The sequence below is a fragment of the Phoenix dactylifera genome, unplaced genomic scaffold (assembly GCF_009389715.1).
Source record: "Phoenix dactylifera cultivar Barhee BC4 unplaced genomic scaffold, palm_55x_up_171113_PBpolish2nd_filt_p 000182F, whole genome shotgun sequence".
NCBI classification, from domain to species: domain Eukaryota; kingdom Viridiplantae; phylum Streptophyta; class Magnoliopsida; order Arecales; family Arecaceae; genus Phoenix; species Phoenix dactylifera.
The window spans coordinates 497,379-516,128 of record NW_024067712.1 but is presented as its reverse complement, the minus strand read 5'-3'; the positions used below and the strand labels follow the sequence as shown (position 1 = coordinate 516,128).

The 18,750-nt window shown below is 30.9% G+C and overlaps 1 protein-coding gene across 1 annotated transcript; it reads left to right on the top strand.

Annotated features, from left to right (window-relative positions):
* Positions 1-2,550: 2,550 nt before the first annotated feature.
* LOC103723970 (3-epi-6-deoxocathasterone 23-monooxygenase CYP90C1) lies at positions 2,551-17,327 on the top strand. The gene is made up of 9 exons (XM_008815073.2): positions 2,551-2,690; positions 10,989-11,313; positions 14,453-14,602; positions 14,804-15,064; positions 15,187-15,276; positions 15,371-15,449; positions 15,894-16,000; positions 16,157-16,278; positions 17,234-17,327. Exons 1-9 carry the CDS (start codon positions 2,551-2,553, stop codon positions 17,325-17,327), a joined length of 1,368 nt encoding a protein of 455 aa, XP_008813295.2.
* Positions 17,328-18,750: the final 1,423 nt, after the last annotated feature.

The window sequence follows — 18,750 nt, the reverse complement described above, 5'->3', positions numbered from 1 at the left end:
TTTTCTACTTTTTTCTTAAGTTTTTGGTTTTCATTAAACAGTGAATCCTTGTCTTTAATCAAATCTTCTTCCTGATTTTTTAAAGTTTGGTTGACTATTTTTAGTTCAGAAACTTGGTTATTTAAGCTCTCTTTTTCTTTCATTAAGTTTTCAGTTTGATGCATAAGAGATTGATTCAATGTTTTTAGTTCTTTGTTCTTTAATCCTAGCTTTCTACAATCATTCATCAATTCAGTGAAAACATCATAAAGTTCATCAAAAGTAAAACTTAATGGAAATTCAGAGGATACCTCATTATCATCTGCCATAAGGCAAATGTTGTCTCTTTCTTGAGGTCCTTCCTCTATGAAGACTCCTCCCTATCGCTCTCGCGACAAACACCCTCTTCTTCTTCTTTGCGAATTTCTTTAATTGAGGGCAGTCGGTCTTGAAATGATCGGGCTTTTTACACTCAAAACAAGTTACTGCCTCTCTTTCTTTTTCAGTTTGTTTGAGAGTGGGCCTCTTCTTGTAGTGTGGCTTCTTCTTCCTTGTGAACTTCTTAAATTTCCTTACAAGAAGGGCCACATCATCATCTCTTTCTTCTTCTTCTTCACTATTGTCCTCATATTCTTTTTGAGCAGTGGCCTTTAAGGCTATAACCTTCTTTCTTTGAGTCTCATCCTCACTGTGTTGCTTCATGGTCAGCTCGTATATTATTAGGGACTAAGAAGCTCTTCTAGTGGAAGTGTATTGAGGTTTTTGGCCTCTTGAATTGCTGTCATCTTGGCTTTCTATAACCTTGGAAGGGATCTAAGAATTTTTCTGACAAGATCAGTATTAGCATATGATTTACCTAAACTTTCAAACCATTAACAATGTCAATAAATCTAGTAAACATAGCAGTGATGGATTCACGTGTTTCCATTTTAAACAATTCATACTTACGCACTAACAATAGCAGAGTAGGATTTTAGTTCTTCAGTTGATTATGAATTTAAAGTTAGTAATTTTTTGAATATTGACGATTACAAATTTGGTATTTAAGTTTGAATTTAGAAGCTCTAAACCAATATTAGTTTTTATTTAATAAATATTAAAATTAAATTTCTATTTATTTTATTATATTTGAGATGGATTTGAAAGCTAAATGTAATGTTGGCTTCATGTTATCATGGGTTGTACCCCTCGGTAGCATGGCCATGTCATACTCGAGATCTAGGGCGTGATAGGGATATAACAAATGAATAAATATGAGGGAAAGAGAAAGATAAAAAAGGAAAAGTAATTAAGAGAGAGAAATATTGCTAAAAATGCTGGGGGGAGAAATGGGTAGGTGAGATGGAATCAAAATAGATCAATGAAAGAGAGCCACGAACAATGAGAGAGAGGGAGTAGGGATGAATGGGAGAGAAAGAGAGATTTCAAGGGCAGATGGGTAATTAGAGAGGAGGTGTACGAGTTAGGGCGTTAAATTAATTTAATTCTAGGTATTTAAAGAAAGAAAGAGGATTCATATTGGAATAACCAAGTAGGGTACGACTAGGGGCTTGACCAATTCTTTTGGTATTTGCTTTTAGGTGTGCCATAGATGGGTATATGGTACAACGACGGGCATGACCAAATCTCCTAGTATTTGCTTTTAGGAGTGCTATAGATGGATGCATTGCATGTAAACGTCGCCCTAACATTAATATTGTGATAAGGATGAAATATTCTTTAAATCTTTCAAAAATATTCTCTGACTCTTTAAAGTTAGGGCGTTAAATTAATTTAATTTCAGGTAATTAAGAAAAAAAAGAGGACTGATATTGGAATAACCAAGTAGGGTACAACTAGGGGCTTGACCAATTCCTTTGGTATTTGTTTTTAGGTGTGCCATAGATGGGTATATGGTACAACGACAGGCATAACCAAATCTCCTAGTATTTGCTTTTAGGAGTGCTATAGATGGATACATTGCATGTAAACGTCGCCCTAACATTAATATTGCGATAAGGATGAAATATTCTTTAAATCTTTCAAAAATATTCTTTGGCTCTTTAAAGTTATGGGCGTTAAATTAATTTAATTCCAGGTAATTAAGGAAAGAAAGAGGACTGATATTGGAATAACCAAGTAGGGTACAACTAGTGGCTTGATCAATTCCTCTGGTATTTGCTTTTAGGTGTGCCATAGATGGGTATATGGTACAACGACGGGCATGACCAAATCTCCTAGTATTTGCTTTTAGGGGTGCTATAGATGGATACATTGCATGTAAACATCGCCCTAACATTAATATTGCGATAAGGATGAAATATTCTTTAAATCTTTCAAAAATATTCTTTGACTCTTTAAAGTTTTCCTCTCATTTTCTTTTTTTAATTTACTCCTCCTTGTTCCTCTCTCCTCTTTTCTCCCTTCTTCCCTCTAGCATACACTATAAAAACAAAAAATCTATGTAGAAGTGCTGACAAAATGATAAAGCTTTTCAAGGAAATGAATTGGAGTATTGGCTCTATATTTTTAACAGTTATTATCGGATGGTGGTGGTGTTTCTACATATGGTGGAGAAAGAAGAGGATAGAGATGATAGCTCCCACTGCGACAAATAACTGTACAATTCCAAAAGGAAGCATGGGATGGCCTGTTATTGGAGAGACACTTGAATTTATTGCATGTGGTTATGCTTCTAGGCCTTTAAGCTTCTTGAAAAAACGGCAGTTGATGTAAGTTTCCTTTTTTTTATATTTATACAAATATATTTTAAAAATTCTTGATCTCACCATTTGTTCTCAAACCTTGTTTTTATCATTATTGAATCAATATATGAGTGATGATGCTTTTTCATCCACCATATTTTCATCACTTAAATTCACTCTCCTTTTAATGAAAATACTTCATTGTCATACCTAGATTCACTTGGACAAAGTAATATGCTTTTGAATAATAATCTTATTAATATTTTTCATTTTATTAATTTTTATTTTTTATAAAAATATTTTTTTGTTTATATGTATTGAATGTATCGATTTGTTTAGAGACTACTCATACATGCATAATAGATAGTTTCAGAAAAGTACTTGGCAACTTTGTACAGTTTTCTATAGAAGATAGCCTAAATTTAGTTGTAAATATAATCGACATAGAATCTATTCAAAGATACATGATATATAAACCATATATAATACTATATATTATTAAAAATCGTTATCTAAAGAGAAATATGTGTGTATGTATGTATCTATATGTGTGTGCGCGCGCGCGCGCATACCAAAAGGATAAAAATGTAGATGCAGCAAAAACAAAATTAACAAAAGCATTATAAATTAGCAAATAATCTCAATTAACTAAAATTACAATATATACTAAGTAAGTTAATAATAATTTAGGACATTTTTTATGTTTTTTATTTAATATTTTATGAATTGATTATTTTTCTATTATAATTAGTAGAGAACTTTGTCTTTATGAGTGTCTTAGAACATCATGATCATGAAATCACATAAAATTTGATTGCCCCCAAAAGAATTTGACATTAATTTTTTTGAATAATTTTATGCATTTCTTTTTTGACCTTTTAAGAGGCAAAAGAGATTATATCTGTTTTCTAATTCAATCAATAAGAATTTTAAATGATTAAAATATCGCAATAAGTGGAGTCCAATATACACTTAGTTTCTTGTGAATTCTCATCCTACCAAATAGTCTATCTTAGATGGTGTTGCCACATCAACAATCTTGGAATCAAACAGTGCTAAAATTTTATTTTAGTTATGATATTGAAGTGGTTAATGGAACATATATACCTTTTGTCCATCATCATCACCTTTGTTGCACTTTGCCTCCATTGTTGGCCTTTGGTTGCGAAGTTCACTATCATCGAGCTCTCCCAAAAGTGGCCTTATCTAGGTAACCCACATGGTAAATAAGCATCTATTCCATCTTGGCCTCCATGAGATCATTGATCTCAATCCATGGTTGTATTGTAAGAGTGTAAGAGCAGTTAGATTGCAAAACGTATGACCCTCTCAATCTACTATGCTATTGGACTCTTTTATAGATTTGTCAAATTACTATCATATAAACTAGGATTTCATATTCATGCTATTCACTTTTTGTGCTAGTCAACCGCGCATGTCGGGTATGGATAGAGAAAGCATGGAGAGAAGAAATAAACCTTTATTTCTTATCTTATTTTTATATTATTTTTTACAGTACCTACAGTACCACATGTGGTATTGACTATATTCAACAATCTCACCGTTACAACTAATCTTTCTACAAAAATACTAGGCATTGAAGCAAAACTCCTTTAAATATTTGATGATCCAAAATTTTTAAATCTAAATGGAATTAATTGATTTTTCAACTTACTAAAGATGCAGTACTTCCCTACCAAAAAAAAAATTAGCTTATCAAATACTCTTTTTTAACTTCTTCACTAACATGCATCCAACTTCTTGATCAAAAGGATGCAATAGCTACTTCTTGTTTTATATCAAAATTGAGATATGAACTAAAAAGCCAATGTTTTCTCTCGAGAACAAACATTGATTTTTGTATACAATTTATAAAATGTGCAATATATAATACGCATTTGAAACAACATTATGCCAATAAGATGAGGCCATATATCACTTGAATATATAAGCATATTCATTTTTATTATGCTGATGATGCATCTATTTTTAACAACTCTTTAATTGTTTCGTTTGGTCTAGTTACAATAAGTCACTCAATGCAATATTGCATTCACTATAAAGATTTTTTCCTTTGCCAAAAAGAAATACATTTTAAACATCAAGAGTTAATATGGGTCAAAATAATTAACACTACAACAAAATAAAATTTTGTGGCAAAAAAAAGCCCCTAAAAAAGTCATAAAGCTATCCCTAAATTTCTGTAGCAATGGACTAGTGACAAAAAAAAGGGAGAGAATTGCAATTATAGCCACTATCACTAAAACTTTAGAAATAACAATTATATTTAGATACTTCAAAAAATTATATCAGCAAAGTTGTAGAAACTTCTAAAGGGCAATTTTTTTTTCGCTACTATAGGTATACATTACCTTTTAGATGTATCTATTTTTGCAGCTATATATTTAAACTATTTTTAGAGACAAATATTATTTTTCTACTATAAAACTTGTATCTAAAATCTCATTTTCTTATCATAATCAAAAAATCCTATTTTCCTATAGTATAAATAACTGAGCTAACTATTAAGTTAAAAGAACCTCCTCTAGAAACTAGCTTGTAGCTCTACATGTTGATAGCTAGCAATGTTTTATACACTTCACCACAATTGATTATACAATATACAATAGAAGATCCAAATATAATGTCCTTTGGTGTAATTAAAGTTAAAAATTTTATGATGAAAGAAAAGCTATAATCCTAAAAGAAATGACAAAAGTTAAAAATATGGATATGTTCATAATTCATATGATCTTCCATAAAAGGACTAGGAGGCTATCCATGCATGTAAACATATATTAAAACATAAGATGTTATCTATATGTGTATAAAAAAATATCTCACAAAAAATTGGATATATATATATATATATATATATATATATATATATATATATATATATATATATATATATTTGTGTGTATGTATCATGTACGTAATTAGGAGTCTCCAAATCACATATTTTCAGTGTGTAAACAGTTTAAAGGTAATAGATCACATCCAATAGCTCGATGTTGGATCCCCATCATCCAACCTGATTGGTTCTGAGTGGAGATGCACTCGATCGGATCATTGTCTAATATATATATATAATGCCTTCATATATATGTCTAATATATACATACATATATATATATATACATATATATATTCTAATTAAAAAATATCCTAAGCTAAATTTTTTAAAATAAAATATCAATTTTTATTAGTTTTACAATGAATACTATATGTTGCATGTATACTAAATATATAATATAAGAACTAAGAAAAAATTGAAGGGTACCTTCTAAATATTAGATAGACCAAGACTACATGAAACCTAGGAGGAGGCTACCAATTTCCAAGCTTCATCATAACCAATTTTGAATAGATTTCACCAATAGCATCATTTATTGGATAAAAGGTAGTTGTTAATTAACTAATATGAATCTATTATTTAATGGGATGGTGCAAGCTATATGACTGATGTAATGTTTCATTAGGCAATTATATTATAGTTATTATGTTTCAACCAAAAAGGTGATAGACGTTGTGCTCATTTACTAGGATACTGATGTATAGATCTATAATAGTTTTAGTGGTAGTTGAGCAAAAAGGCTATATAACACAATGAAGGCTATGGTGCAAGAAGCTAAGAATCCATAACAATTGAAACTATTTTCAATTTAAACTTCTAAACTAGAGGTATCAATATTAGTTTAGTTTCCATAATAAAATTCTTTTCTTATTTTGTAATAAATTTACAATTGGGCATCATCATTACCAAAAAAATGGACAAATCATCCATCGAACCACTTGAAACAAAATAGAGTGCCATCTACAAGTGATACTACAATTTTTTTTTTGTAGAATTATTTGTTGTCAAATCGAAGATATATGTTAGATGACTTAGAGCTTATCCATAATATTCATATCAAAAGTTTGAACTAAAGGTATTGATTTTAAATTAATGGTGCTATCAATTAGGGTTACTCGATTCACTTTCTAATCATGGATTTTGCAAATTGTTATAAATTGTACTTATTTTCATTATGATTCACTAGAAATAAAAGAAGCGAGACTTTCCATTTAAAATACATGGTAAGTGTTGAAGGCTTTGGATCCTATTAGAACTACATTGGTAAATGTTTGTAAAGTCCTTGTAAATGTTCCATTAGATCTAAAAGTCCTTGTGAATGCTGCCTAGAGATAATTTAGTAAATGTAAGAGTGGAATGACTATTATAGGCCATTGGAGAAGTAGGAGGAGAATCGATAAAAGTTAAAACATCTTGCTAGTTTGAAAATGAATTATGTAAATCATGTATATAAAACTAAATAATGTACAATTTAAAACTTTATCATATACATTATGGATTGATATATAGTCAATAGTTTTAGTATTAAGAGAATTATATTTTCATTTAAATTTAGTAACATACATGAATTTAAAGAAATATTATATATTATTAAAATAATCTTTTAATATTACATGTATTAAAGATATATCTTTTGATCCTAACCTTAGCAAACCACATTCATTGGTAGGTAACAAATTTCTATTTATGAAATAATAGAATTTAAACCATGGGAACTATCGAAGTTAACATAGATCGCAAATGCAGAAAATGGGGAGAAAATATATAAAAAGAAGCTAATCTATTTACACCATCTCATGTTGCTTAAAATATAATCTCCAGAAATTAAATTTTGCGTTATTTTTTTCTGTATATGATAATTTTCTACCATATATTGATTTTTATGTTTTTTATGTTGACTTGATTATAATTGGTTTAATTTGCACTGGACTCATTGTACATGTGCATTAAGTTTTATAGAACTATGAAACTGAAAGACTTGATCTCGTACAAGTCCATAAGCCTTTTACTATAGTGACAATAGAAGAAGTATGCAAACTATTTTGTTTTATACTATTTACAACATAATAATTAAAATATGTAGTCTATATCTGTTAAGAACTATAAAAATTGTAAAATTGACTTATAGGTACGGTGGGAGAGGAAGGTAGAAGTATTTGATACACAAAAATTCTAGCTAATGTATTGAGATCCCCAAATGTACTATTTTTGAATTTGACCTTTGTCCAACTTTGAATCACAAGTTTCAACCTTACCTATTATCAAGAATAACCCTCGTCCAAACCAATGTGGGTCAAATCTTAACTTTAGATTTAAGCATACAAATTTTTTAATTAAATAATAACTATATTATCGACGCTAGGTAATTGAGACAATAATGGTTTTGTTCTTGTATCGCACTTGCATTAATCAAAGGAGCAAGAGTATATTTCAGTAATGAGTGACTTGTGATAAAATAGTAAAAGGCAAATATTAACTACTTAAATAGAAATATGCATAGGGGCCATTCAAATACAAATCGTATTCTTATAGAAAAATTGTATTCACTTTTAGTATCTTTAATGCTAGTGCCACTTAAATTGGACTCCACCAACTCATTGACTCCTATTACATATATATATTATGAATATTTATCAAATTTGTCTTATAAAATTCTAATGCAACTCCAGGTCAAGTTTGGTGAGAGTTAAGTTCAATGCAACCTAACTAAACTTGAGCCTAACCCAAGTGAACTTAGCTAGCATGATGCAACCTAACTTAATAAATGAATATATAAATTATAAAAAAAATTATAGATACATTTAATATCAATTGTTATAATATATTTTCTAAATGTTATAATTATATCTTTAGCACTTTTGAGAGACAAATTTGTATAACTTTCAATGTTTGTTTCGTTTAATGATATATACTAGATAGATAGTTTCTATCATCAATGCCTTAATGTTTAAGGTTGAGGAGATGGGATTCAAAAAAAAGACTCATTTCAACTACTCCTCTTTCTAGTCTTTAAGAAACTCCACTTGTAAAAAATTAAGGAATCAAATTAGAGGGAGGGAGTGCAGGTGTTCAATATTTATATTATGGTGAATCATAATTAACTAATAGCGATTGATGATTAAGTTTGTGACTTTGTTTTGCTGATTTAGGTGATAGTTGACCAACAACCTAAGAGATTAGCCTACCCCAAGCTAACATCAACCCAACTGAACTCAAGTTTATATAAAGATGTGGTTGAATTGAGCTAGTTTGAAGAAATTCTAATCCAAAAACTGTATTAATTTGGTTAAAGCTAGCTGTTAACCAACATGTATTGATATATTTTGCTAGCTTATGCAATTAAGTCGGCGCACGTTGACAAGGTTTTTTTTAGTTTTAAACAACATTGGTTCAAGTTCACTATAAACTTTTGATAACTAAAAAGCATGCATATTTGAATTGAGTTAGGAGAGAGAAATGGTAGGTGTGCAGGATCAAAATAGATGAATAAAAGAGAGAAGGGAAGCATGAGAGAGAGGGGGTAGATGTGAATAAGAGAGAGAGGGAGAGAAATTTTAGAGGGGGACATATAATTAGAGGGGGTGTATGAGTTGGTATATTAAATCAATTTACTTGTAGTTAATTAAGGAAAGAAAGAGGATTAAGGTTTTATTATCCAAAGCAGGCCAATTTGTAGTGATTTTTAGGGGTAATTAGTGCATTTATGCGTTACAGAAAAGGGTAAGAAAGATATACAATTAATAAAGACATGATTTATAGGTTCAAAGTAGGTTTGATTCAAATTTTTTAAAATTTAAATAATGAGCTGCAAATTCCAAGGAGGTGAAGAGAAAGAGAAAAAGGAAAACTAATTAGGTGAAATATTGCTGAAAATACTGGGGAAGAAATGGGCAAGTGAGTTAGAATCAAAATAGATCAATGAAAAAGACCATGAACAATGGGAGGGAGGGAGTAAGGGTGAACGAGAGAGGGAGAGAGATTCTAAGGGCAGATGGGTAATTAGAGAGGGGGTGTACGAGTTAGGGTGCTAAATCAATTTAATTATAGGTAATTAAGAAAAAAAGGAGGACTGTTATTGGAATAACTAAAGTATGTAGATTCATAGTGGTTTTCTGGGGTACGACCAGAGGTATGATCAAATCTCCTACTATTTGCTTTTAGAAGTACTACAGATGGATGCATTACATGCAAACATCACTCTGACATTAATAATGCGATAAGCATGAAATATCCTTTAAATCTTTCAAAGATATTCTCCAAATCTTTTAAGTTTTTCTCTCACATTTCTTTTTTAATCTCCTCCTCTTCCTTGTTCCACTTTCGCATAAACTATAAAAACAGAAAACCTATATAGAAGTGTTGGCAAAATGATAAAGATTTTCAAGGATATAAATTGGAGTATTGGTTGTATATTTTTGGCGATTATTATCATATAGTGGTAGTATTTCTACATATGGTGGTGTTTCTGAATAATAATCTTTTAATATTTTTTATTTTATTAATTTTTATTTTTTATAAAAATATTTATTTGTTATAGGTACTGAATGTATCAATTCTTTTGACGACTACTCATACATGCATAATAGATAGTTATAGAAAAGCACTTGAACAATAAAGTTATAAAAATAGTTGTACGTTATTTTAACATAATCGACATAGAATCTGTTCAAACATACATGATATATAAACCATATATAATACTCAATATTGTTAAAAATAATTATCTAAAGAGAAATGTTTATGTGTATGCATGTATGGATATATATATATATATATATATATATATATATATATATATATATATATATATATATATATATATATATATATATATATGCATGTTGACAAGTTTTTTTTTAGTTTTAAACAACATTGGTTCAAGTTTGCTATAAACTTTCATAACTAAAAAACTAAAATATTCATAATCATAATAGACATTCAAGAATTTGAAACCAGACTTTGGAATCTTATATCAAGCATTCCTAATGGTTCATATATCAACCTTAATCAAGGTATATATTGTATCCTTACCAACAATTTTCATCCATTTTAATACTAGGTTTTATTTCTGGTGTTCTAATAGTGTTTTAAGGTAAGTTTAGTTCATGAAAGTGTGACCAAATATTATTCTTTACAAATTAGATGGTCCGTGCAAACCTCTTTTAAAAATTTTGGTACATAAAAAAAATTCAGGTGGCTTGCATTAGCTAAACGCTTTCTAGTCCCCTTAAAATTAGTGTATTAGATTAAATTAATTTGATGAAGTCTTATAAATCCAAAAATTATTGTCATTATGCCCCCAGATTCCTTTATGTATTCAATATAAAATAAAGTACAGGGAATAAAAATAAGTGACTACTTTTTAGAAGAAAATTAAGTGGTAGTTTTCATGTCATGTGATGCAGATAATTTTTTTGCAAGAAAAATTACATATAGAGAACTTAATGTATATTGTTGCTATATTTCAGGTATGGGAAGGTATTCAAGTCTCATATATTGGGGATACCAATCATTATCTCCACAGATGCTGAGGTGAATAAGGTGGTGTTGCAAAATGATGGTAGAACTTTCATCCCATTTTACCCCAAGTCTATCATGGAGTTGCTAGGCAAGTCTTCCATACTAAAAACGAATGGAGACCTTCACAAGAGATTGCATGGACTTGTTGGTGGTTTTCTGAAATCACCTTCATTAAAGGAGCACATCACAAAAGACATTGAGAAATCTGTGATGCAATCTCTTGTGAATTGGAAGTACAAGCAGTGCATATATATCCAAGATGAAACCAAAGAGGTGGGTGAGAGTTTTGTCTTCCTTAAAATAAAGATGAGTCATCTCATATGACTCAATCTTGCATAAAATATAGATATTAAAATATAATGATATCACTACTAAATAGCTGAATGAAAACCAAAATTGAAACATATATTTGAGAATTGTTTAATAAAAAATATAGTGCTAATAAACTAAAGCTTATTATTATAGTTTTAGCAACTCTAATATTAATAGTACTTTTATTAGAAATATTATCCACAATTGTCATTCTCTAATTAGCATTATCTTTTTGATAGATTTATGGATACTGAGTATCTAAATCATGGATTCATTGAACCTAGTGCTTATTATTTCACTTATGTATCTTGTAAGATCTAAGTGCAGGGCTTTTTCTTGAGTTATAAAACTTTAGCATCTAAAAATCTTGGATTTATAAGGAGCCTAATATCACTAAATTCATAATTTAACTTACACTCAATGCTCTAGTTAATCATTAAAGTGATGCTCAAAAAACTTATTTCTTAATATGACCATTTGCTATAACTGCAAAGTTTTCTTTCTAATGCTTTAACAATTATTATCTTATAAGCATGTTGCCTATTCTTTTTTGTTTTGATTTTTTTGTCCAAGGACCAAAAACATCAATAATCTACATTAAGAGAGAAGAGACTATTCATAAGTCATAATTGGACAACTAAAATGATATATATTTCAGTAAAATTAATCTAAAAGTTGGCTCTCTAGAGCACCAACCTTTATATCCGTGCAGGTCTTTCTTTTCAAAAAATATTTTGAGAGAATTTTCTTTAATCTTTTCTTAATATAGATTGGTTTGAGTATGTAAGATTGATACATAACTTGGTTTTTGATTTTATCCAAGTTATATATATATGTATCTAACAATATTAATAACCTGATATAATTGTTGATTGTGGGTGACTGGATGCATTGGCCACATACTAGGCCTATATATCCATCTCATGATTTAGATTTTCATTTTTAACCTTTATAGTTGAGTGTAAAGTTATCTCTCATACACAATACTTTCATTTGGTCTATTATTCATTTAATAAATGTGATTCTTTTTGCTTCAAATATAAATTTCCTCATATGATGACTTGAAATACATGATTATAAAATCTAACAAGATATATACATAAGAATTCTTTTTGGAAATATATGATAATCTACCACTCGTCAGGATATCAAAATTATAGATTATATACACTAATTTTTTTTTTTGGTATTAAAGGGGTGTTCATATGTTTTATGATCAGGACATGAGGATAATATTTTGAACTTTCAACAAAGCTTAACTCAATATAAAAATAAAGTTTATCCACTAACTTATACCTCATTAAAAATATTTTTAAATTATTTATGTGCTACATTATCAATATAGTGTAATAGATTTTGTTGATGAGCAAGGTAAGTATTAGCATAATATGATATCAACAATACATGAGAGAATGGTTAGTAAGTTGTATAGTGCATTAGTTGTATAGCTTATATAAGGCATAAAATCATGTAAAAAATATATACCTTTAATTTAATACTATTTCAATATGTATAACTCTTTTAGCTTGAATCTTTGTAAATAAAAATCTATTTTCTTCAACTCGAGTGAGTGGAGGGTGATGAAGGGGAATGTAGAGAGTAAGAAGTTCAGAAGCAATCTCTTGAAAATATATTTGTCAAGAATTTGATGAACCAACTATCTCTAATCTTGACGATGGTTTCATAAATTAGTGCATATGAAGATTTTAATAACTTCTTTCCAGAAACAAAGAAGATTGCGAGTTGAAAATCAGATTCTTCAACATCTAAAATATGATTATTCTAGTAGCTAAAATCAGAAGGAAAGAAAGTATATTCATTTAGTTATATTGGCTGAAGAGGGTTTTATGGAGTCTTTTATGTTGATGGCATTCATACCTCTATATTTTTTTGATTTACAATCTTTATACATACTAGTCAAATTATTTCATTTTTATCAACATTTAACACTACCATTCGATGAAAATCTTGTTCTAGTTTAATGTACTCAGCAAATAGCTCATTTACGAGTTTATAAAAAGACTGTAAAAGGGAATACTGATAAAATCGAGTTAATGAGGAATTATAAACTTAGAGAGTGTGGTTTACTTTTCCAACCATTTAATTTCTTTTTCATATGCTAATCAACGGTAGCCAATATTATCTATAGAGCAATGCAGTGGTCAAAGGTAGCTCAAGTATTCTATTGAAGTATGTCCACTTCATAATTAAGAATTTGAGCCAAATTGCATCAAAATTGATCATCCTTGGATAAACAAATAATAACCCTTTTCAGAATTAATATGCAAGCTTGAATGCTCATAAAAAACAAGGAAAACTATTTCCAAGTATCGATGTGCTCGTTCCCTTTATCACAAATTAATGTATCATTTGCATATCACAAAATCAAAATTTTATTCACAATATCCAAATTTAAAGTCCTCCACCTACAGCATGAAAATAAAAAGAAAAATGTTCAATCACTAATGTGAGAAAATCACAATTAAAGATGAGTGTGAGCAATGTCTCTTTATGCCTTAGACCTTCTCTCCTATTGATTTTTCTGGCCCTAACTTCACTAGTAAAGACTTTAGTTCTCATAAATTCAACAAATAAGATAAAATATAATTGATATAATGGAAAAATTGAAACCTAGAATCAAATCTTGAATTTTGGTCTCACGGGTGCCCTATTAAAGAAATAATTTATTCCAGCAAGATGTACAAGTGTCTTAGTAAGATTTGAAAGTAAACTTCAATATCTTCAGAACCTCATTTTTAAGACTTACACATGCATGCAGCTTGTATAGATCCTATATGAGGTTCTTCTAATATTGTGGCTCTCATTGGGCTTAATTGGTTTTGTTATTGTACTATTAGTAGCTCTATTTTGAATTAGGACACTGTTATTTCAACTAACACTAGATGTTACCGTCTTATGTATGTATTTGGAAAATTAAGAGCTAATGTTTGGCATATTCAGTTTATTTCATTTGAATTAAAATATATTTTCTTGCTCCTATACAAGTCGGTACACATTATCGCATAAGTTTTACAGTTTGATACTTAAATAATGTATTCATCACTTGCAACATACTTGATTTAATTTGATTGTTTAACAGGTCACATTTGAAGTGTTAGTTAGAATCTTATTAGGAATCGGACCAGGCGAAGAGATGTGGTTACTGAAGAGGGAGTTCAGAGAATTTATTAAAGGCCTTATATGTTTACCTATTAAACTCCCAGGAACAAGGCTATACAAGTCATTAAAGGTAAAGTCTCCCAGTATCATTCTTGATTGTAAACTCAAATATGTTATCCATGCTTTAGTTTAATGTTCAATGACACTAACAGTAACTTAACACCATAATCTTTTTTCACTAGAGGCTGCTATGATTTATTACCAGTTAACATGTCAATATTGCACCAAGAAATGGACTGAAGCCACTAACTAATATGTGCATATCTTTTAGGCCAAGGAGAGAATGTTGAAGCTGATAAAGAAGATCATAGAAAGTAAGATGCGGAGCAGCGAACATCGAGCAATCACAGATGTGGCTGTTGTACTTTTAAAAGAAATGAATGACACAACTGACCTACAAAGGCTGACCATAGACTCTATATGTGGGAACATTATAGAGATGATGATACCAGGAGAAGATACTGTGCCCACACTAATGACTCTTGCCATTAAGTACCTTAGTGACTCCCCTTCTGCTTTGAAGCTGTTACTGGTAAAGCACTGCCTAGATCATTGCATTACAATACATCAGAACCAGTTTTTAGTTTGAGTAGGTCCTATTGATTGGAAATGTTTGGTTTAGTCTGCGTACTAACTTCATGTTGCTTGGCTCAGGAAGAGAACATAAAACTAAAGAGAGAGAAAATGACTTCAGGCAAATGTTATGCTTGGACTGATTATATGTCATTGCCCTTTACTCAACATGTGAGCAGCTTGCCTTAAATTATATTTTTAAAAGAAGCCCTATTTATTTCAGAATAAAATTCTGTATTCTGATAGAGCTCATTATGAACTTCAGGTTATTAGCGAATCTCTCAGGATGGGAAATATCATCAATGCGATTTGGAGGAAAACTCTTGAAGATGTCAAAATCAAGTGTATGTTACTAATTTTTCAACTCGAGCTTGAATCAAATTCCCTTGTTCCTTTTGAGGATGTACCCCTTCAAAATCTTCATGAATGAATAATTGGTTATTGTATTTTCATAAAAAAAAGAGTATGGTTTTTGAGATTATCGTGTAGGAGAAGAAGTCATTTGTCAGTTCCATCGCATGTGATCCCACATGCTGCTATGCATGAAGCAGTTTACCTCGTAAGTAAATCTCATGTGCATTGAGTTGACATCAGACATCTGGTATGTTAAGACGTTGCTACAAGGATCCTCAAAATAAGTTTAGTTAACATCTGCTACTGTTAATTGTCTGGCATATGTGGTAGGTTGTTTTTGATGGTTGGGGGTCTATAAGATTGGACTCAGCTGTCAGGTTATATGCATACTCTCAAAGTTCTTGTGTTTTATATATTTTTTACTCATTTTGCAGCGTATTTAATTCCTAAAGGATGGTGTGTGCTAGCATCCCTCACCTCCATTCACTTGGATGAAGAAAATTATGAGAAACCACTTGAATTTGATCCTTGGAGATGGCAGGTATGTGTTTTTGTGTATATTTACATGTGAATGTGTGCATGGGGAGGGAGGGAGGGAGTGGGAAAGGGAGGGGGAGAGAGATAGATAGATAGAGAGAGAGAGAGAGAGAGAGAGAGAGTTTAGTTTTAATGAACTTATCTGATGAATATATAGCAGAGAGAAGGAAGTAGCCAAAGCACCTTTACTCCCTTTGGAGGTGGGCAGAGGCTCTGTCCAGGTATGGAGCTTTCAAGGTTGGAAGTCAGCATTTTTCTTCATCACTTTGTCACCACTTTCAGGTATCTTCTCTTGGCTCCTTCCCTCATAATTTATTTGACAAGTAACCTGTCGATCTGTCCCTAAAAGCTCTGCAAATTTCACTTTACTACATTAGCTATTTTCAAAAGAAGTTAACTATCAAAGACAAACCTCAATACATATCATTCAGTTACCAAGGTATATCCAAGTCCAACAATTAACGCCTTCCCAAACTAAACCTTAGCCCAGTGGGGTTGCATCCGTTCACCAAATGGTGGTTAGACATGGGTGTTCATGCATTATTTATTTAAAAATGATTGGTAGTACTTCCACCATTATTTTTTTTATAAAAAAATCCCTTTGTAGGCATGCTAATGAAGTTGAATGTCATTCAAGATTTGTTCGTCATGTTTTGGCTTCTTCATTTTCTCTCATGCTTTCCTGATGATTTCTTATCAACACTACCAGACATTGTTCTTATATTTTTTTCTTTTCTCATAACAACCCTTTTATTTGCCTAAAGACCAGATAATATAAATTCAGCCATAAAAGTTTTCATACTTATGAAAGATTATATTTATCCATTTCCTGGTAGGATTTTCATCTGCCAAATATTTGATTTGATTACAAAAAGATTATATTTAACTCATCTTAGGATGAAGCAGTTGATGCGTTTTCTCATCTTTAACTTGAACAGAAAAAGGGGAAGAGGAATCACTCAAGATAGAGAAGAAGAAAGTAAAATTAACTCCTAAAGAAACATAACTTTTCTTTAGCATGAGATTAGAGATATAACTCTTTGATTGCACATTAGATATGAACTTAATTGTATACATTTTCAGTAACTAGTCGAGTGTATTTAGCATTTCTAACAACGGCTCAATTTTTTTGTGAACCCAAATTATTCCTAGTTAATTACTAATTTTCACATAGTGAACTATTATCAGAGTTTATTTAACATGATGCTAACTTGTTTCCTTCATCTGCTGAATGCAGTTGGGTAGCTGAGGAAGACACCATCATCACCTTTCCAACAGTCAAGATGAAGAAGAGACTGCCCATCACTCTGTCACCCATTGCTACCTACTAAAATGAATCCATTATTTCCTTCCAATGCTTTCTTGACGGTTCATTTAAATGTGCGTCACTTGCCCTTCTCCAATGTGCACTTTCTTTCGTATCAGATGGCTACCTCTGTACTTTCAAAGTGCAAACAATCTTTCACTTTGTTTTTTGACACATATAAATAAATTATATATGATGACTCCTTCGTAGATATTTGCAAATCAAAAGGCCTAACAAGATACCAAGTTAACTTTCCACTAGATTAATATTGATTGCGGTTCTTCCTCTTTGTAAATCAGAGTTCTAGCTAGCAAGCTACATTATTCAGTGGTAACATCTCTGAATTCGAGGAAGAATCCATGTCTCAATTATAGCAGTCATGCAACGGTGGCAAGGAACTCGAATATCATGATGGCCGTTTAAGAAGGACAAGTAGCTCACTAGTTAGAAGCTCCAAAAAAAGTGAAGAGAGACATGGGAATAAATGAGGTATTTATTTTATTAAAGCAGATACGAAGTTAAGGGGAATCTATGGAACAAAGGACTTGATCTGCAAAGATACAGAAGAGCGGTCTGTATGTATCTTTGATCTATACAGAGATGGGCAATGTGCAAAAAACTCTTTTTATACTTTTATAATACACAACGACTACGTAATTGAGATTTTATAAGAAGTAGATTTAAAAGAATTAGGTATGTTTAGAATTGAAAACTACTTAGAGTGGCAGTGCAACATATTTGGAATATAAACTATAAAATCTACAAAATGGTTTAGGCGTGAAAAGGCTTTCTTGGCCAATGATAGAAAGGAACTCCAAAGGCTTCAAATAAGCAGGGAATGCAATGTCAGATAAAACAAACTTTCAGGCGATCTTGCAGCCATTCTATTCTAACTTTCCTTTCATTGCAACGCTTCAAGTAAATCCTGCAGCTTAATTAGGGTTGTGAAATAACTGCGAAGCCACGAACAATATAGGTTGGATACATGTCAATGTGAGAGAGAATATCAGAATGGACCATGATCCATTGTGCATGAACAAACTACAGATACATTCTATAGATTTTATCTAGTAAATAAACTCATCGGCCTCAGCAGCTTTGCCCAATCCTGCTAACTTAAATCTTAAACGAGGAACATCATGTCAAAATCCATGCTAGAATGAACTGTCTAGTCCCTTTAGTTCTGGGAAATCTATACAGAAAAGGATGAAAATGAAGAGCAGAGATGAAATTTGCTTTCCAGATACTCTTCATTAAGAAACAGAGTCTACAATTAACGGCAGCACCTTGCCAAATATCAGCTCTCCTGAACAGAGCTTAGGATCAGTTCAATCTCCTCGCATAGGAAAAAAAAAATGGCACCATATTTTGCCCCCAATCAGGTCAAAAGGAGAACTGCTCTTTAGCTTCCGTAAGCAGCAGGTGAAATTAACCCAAGCTACATAAGC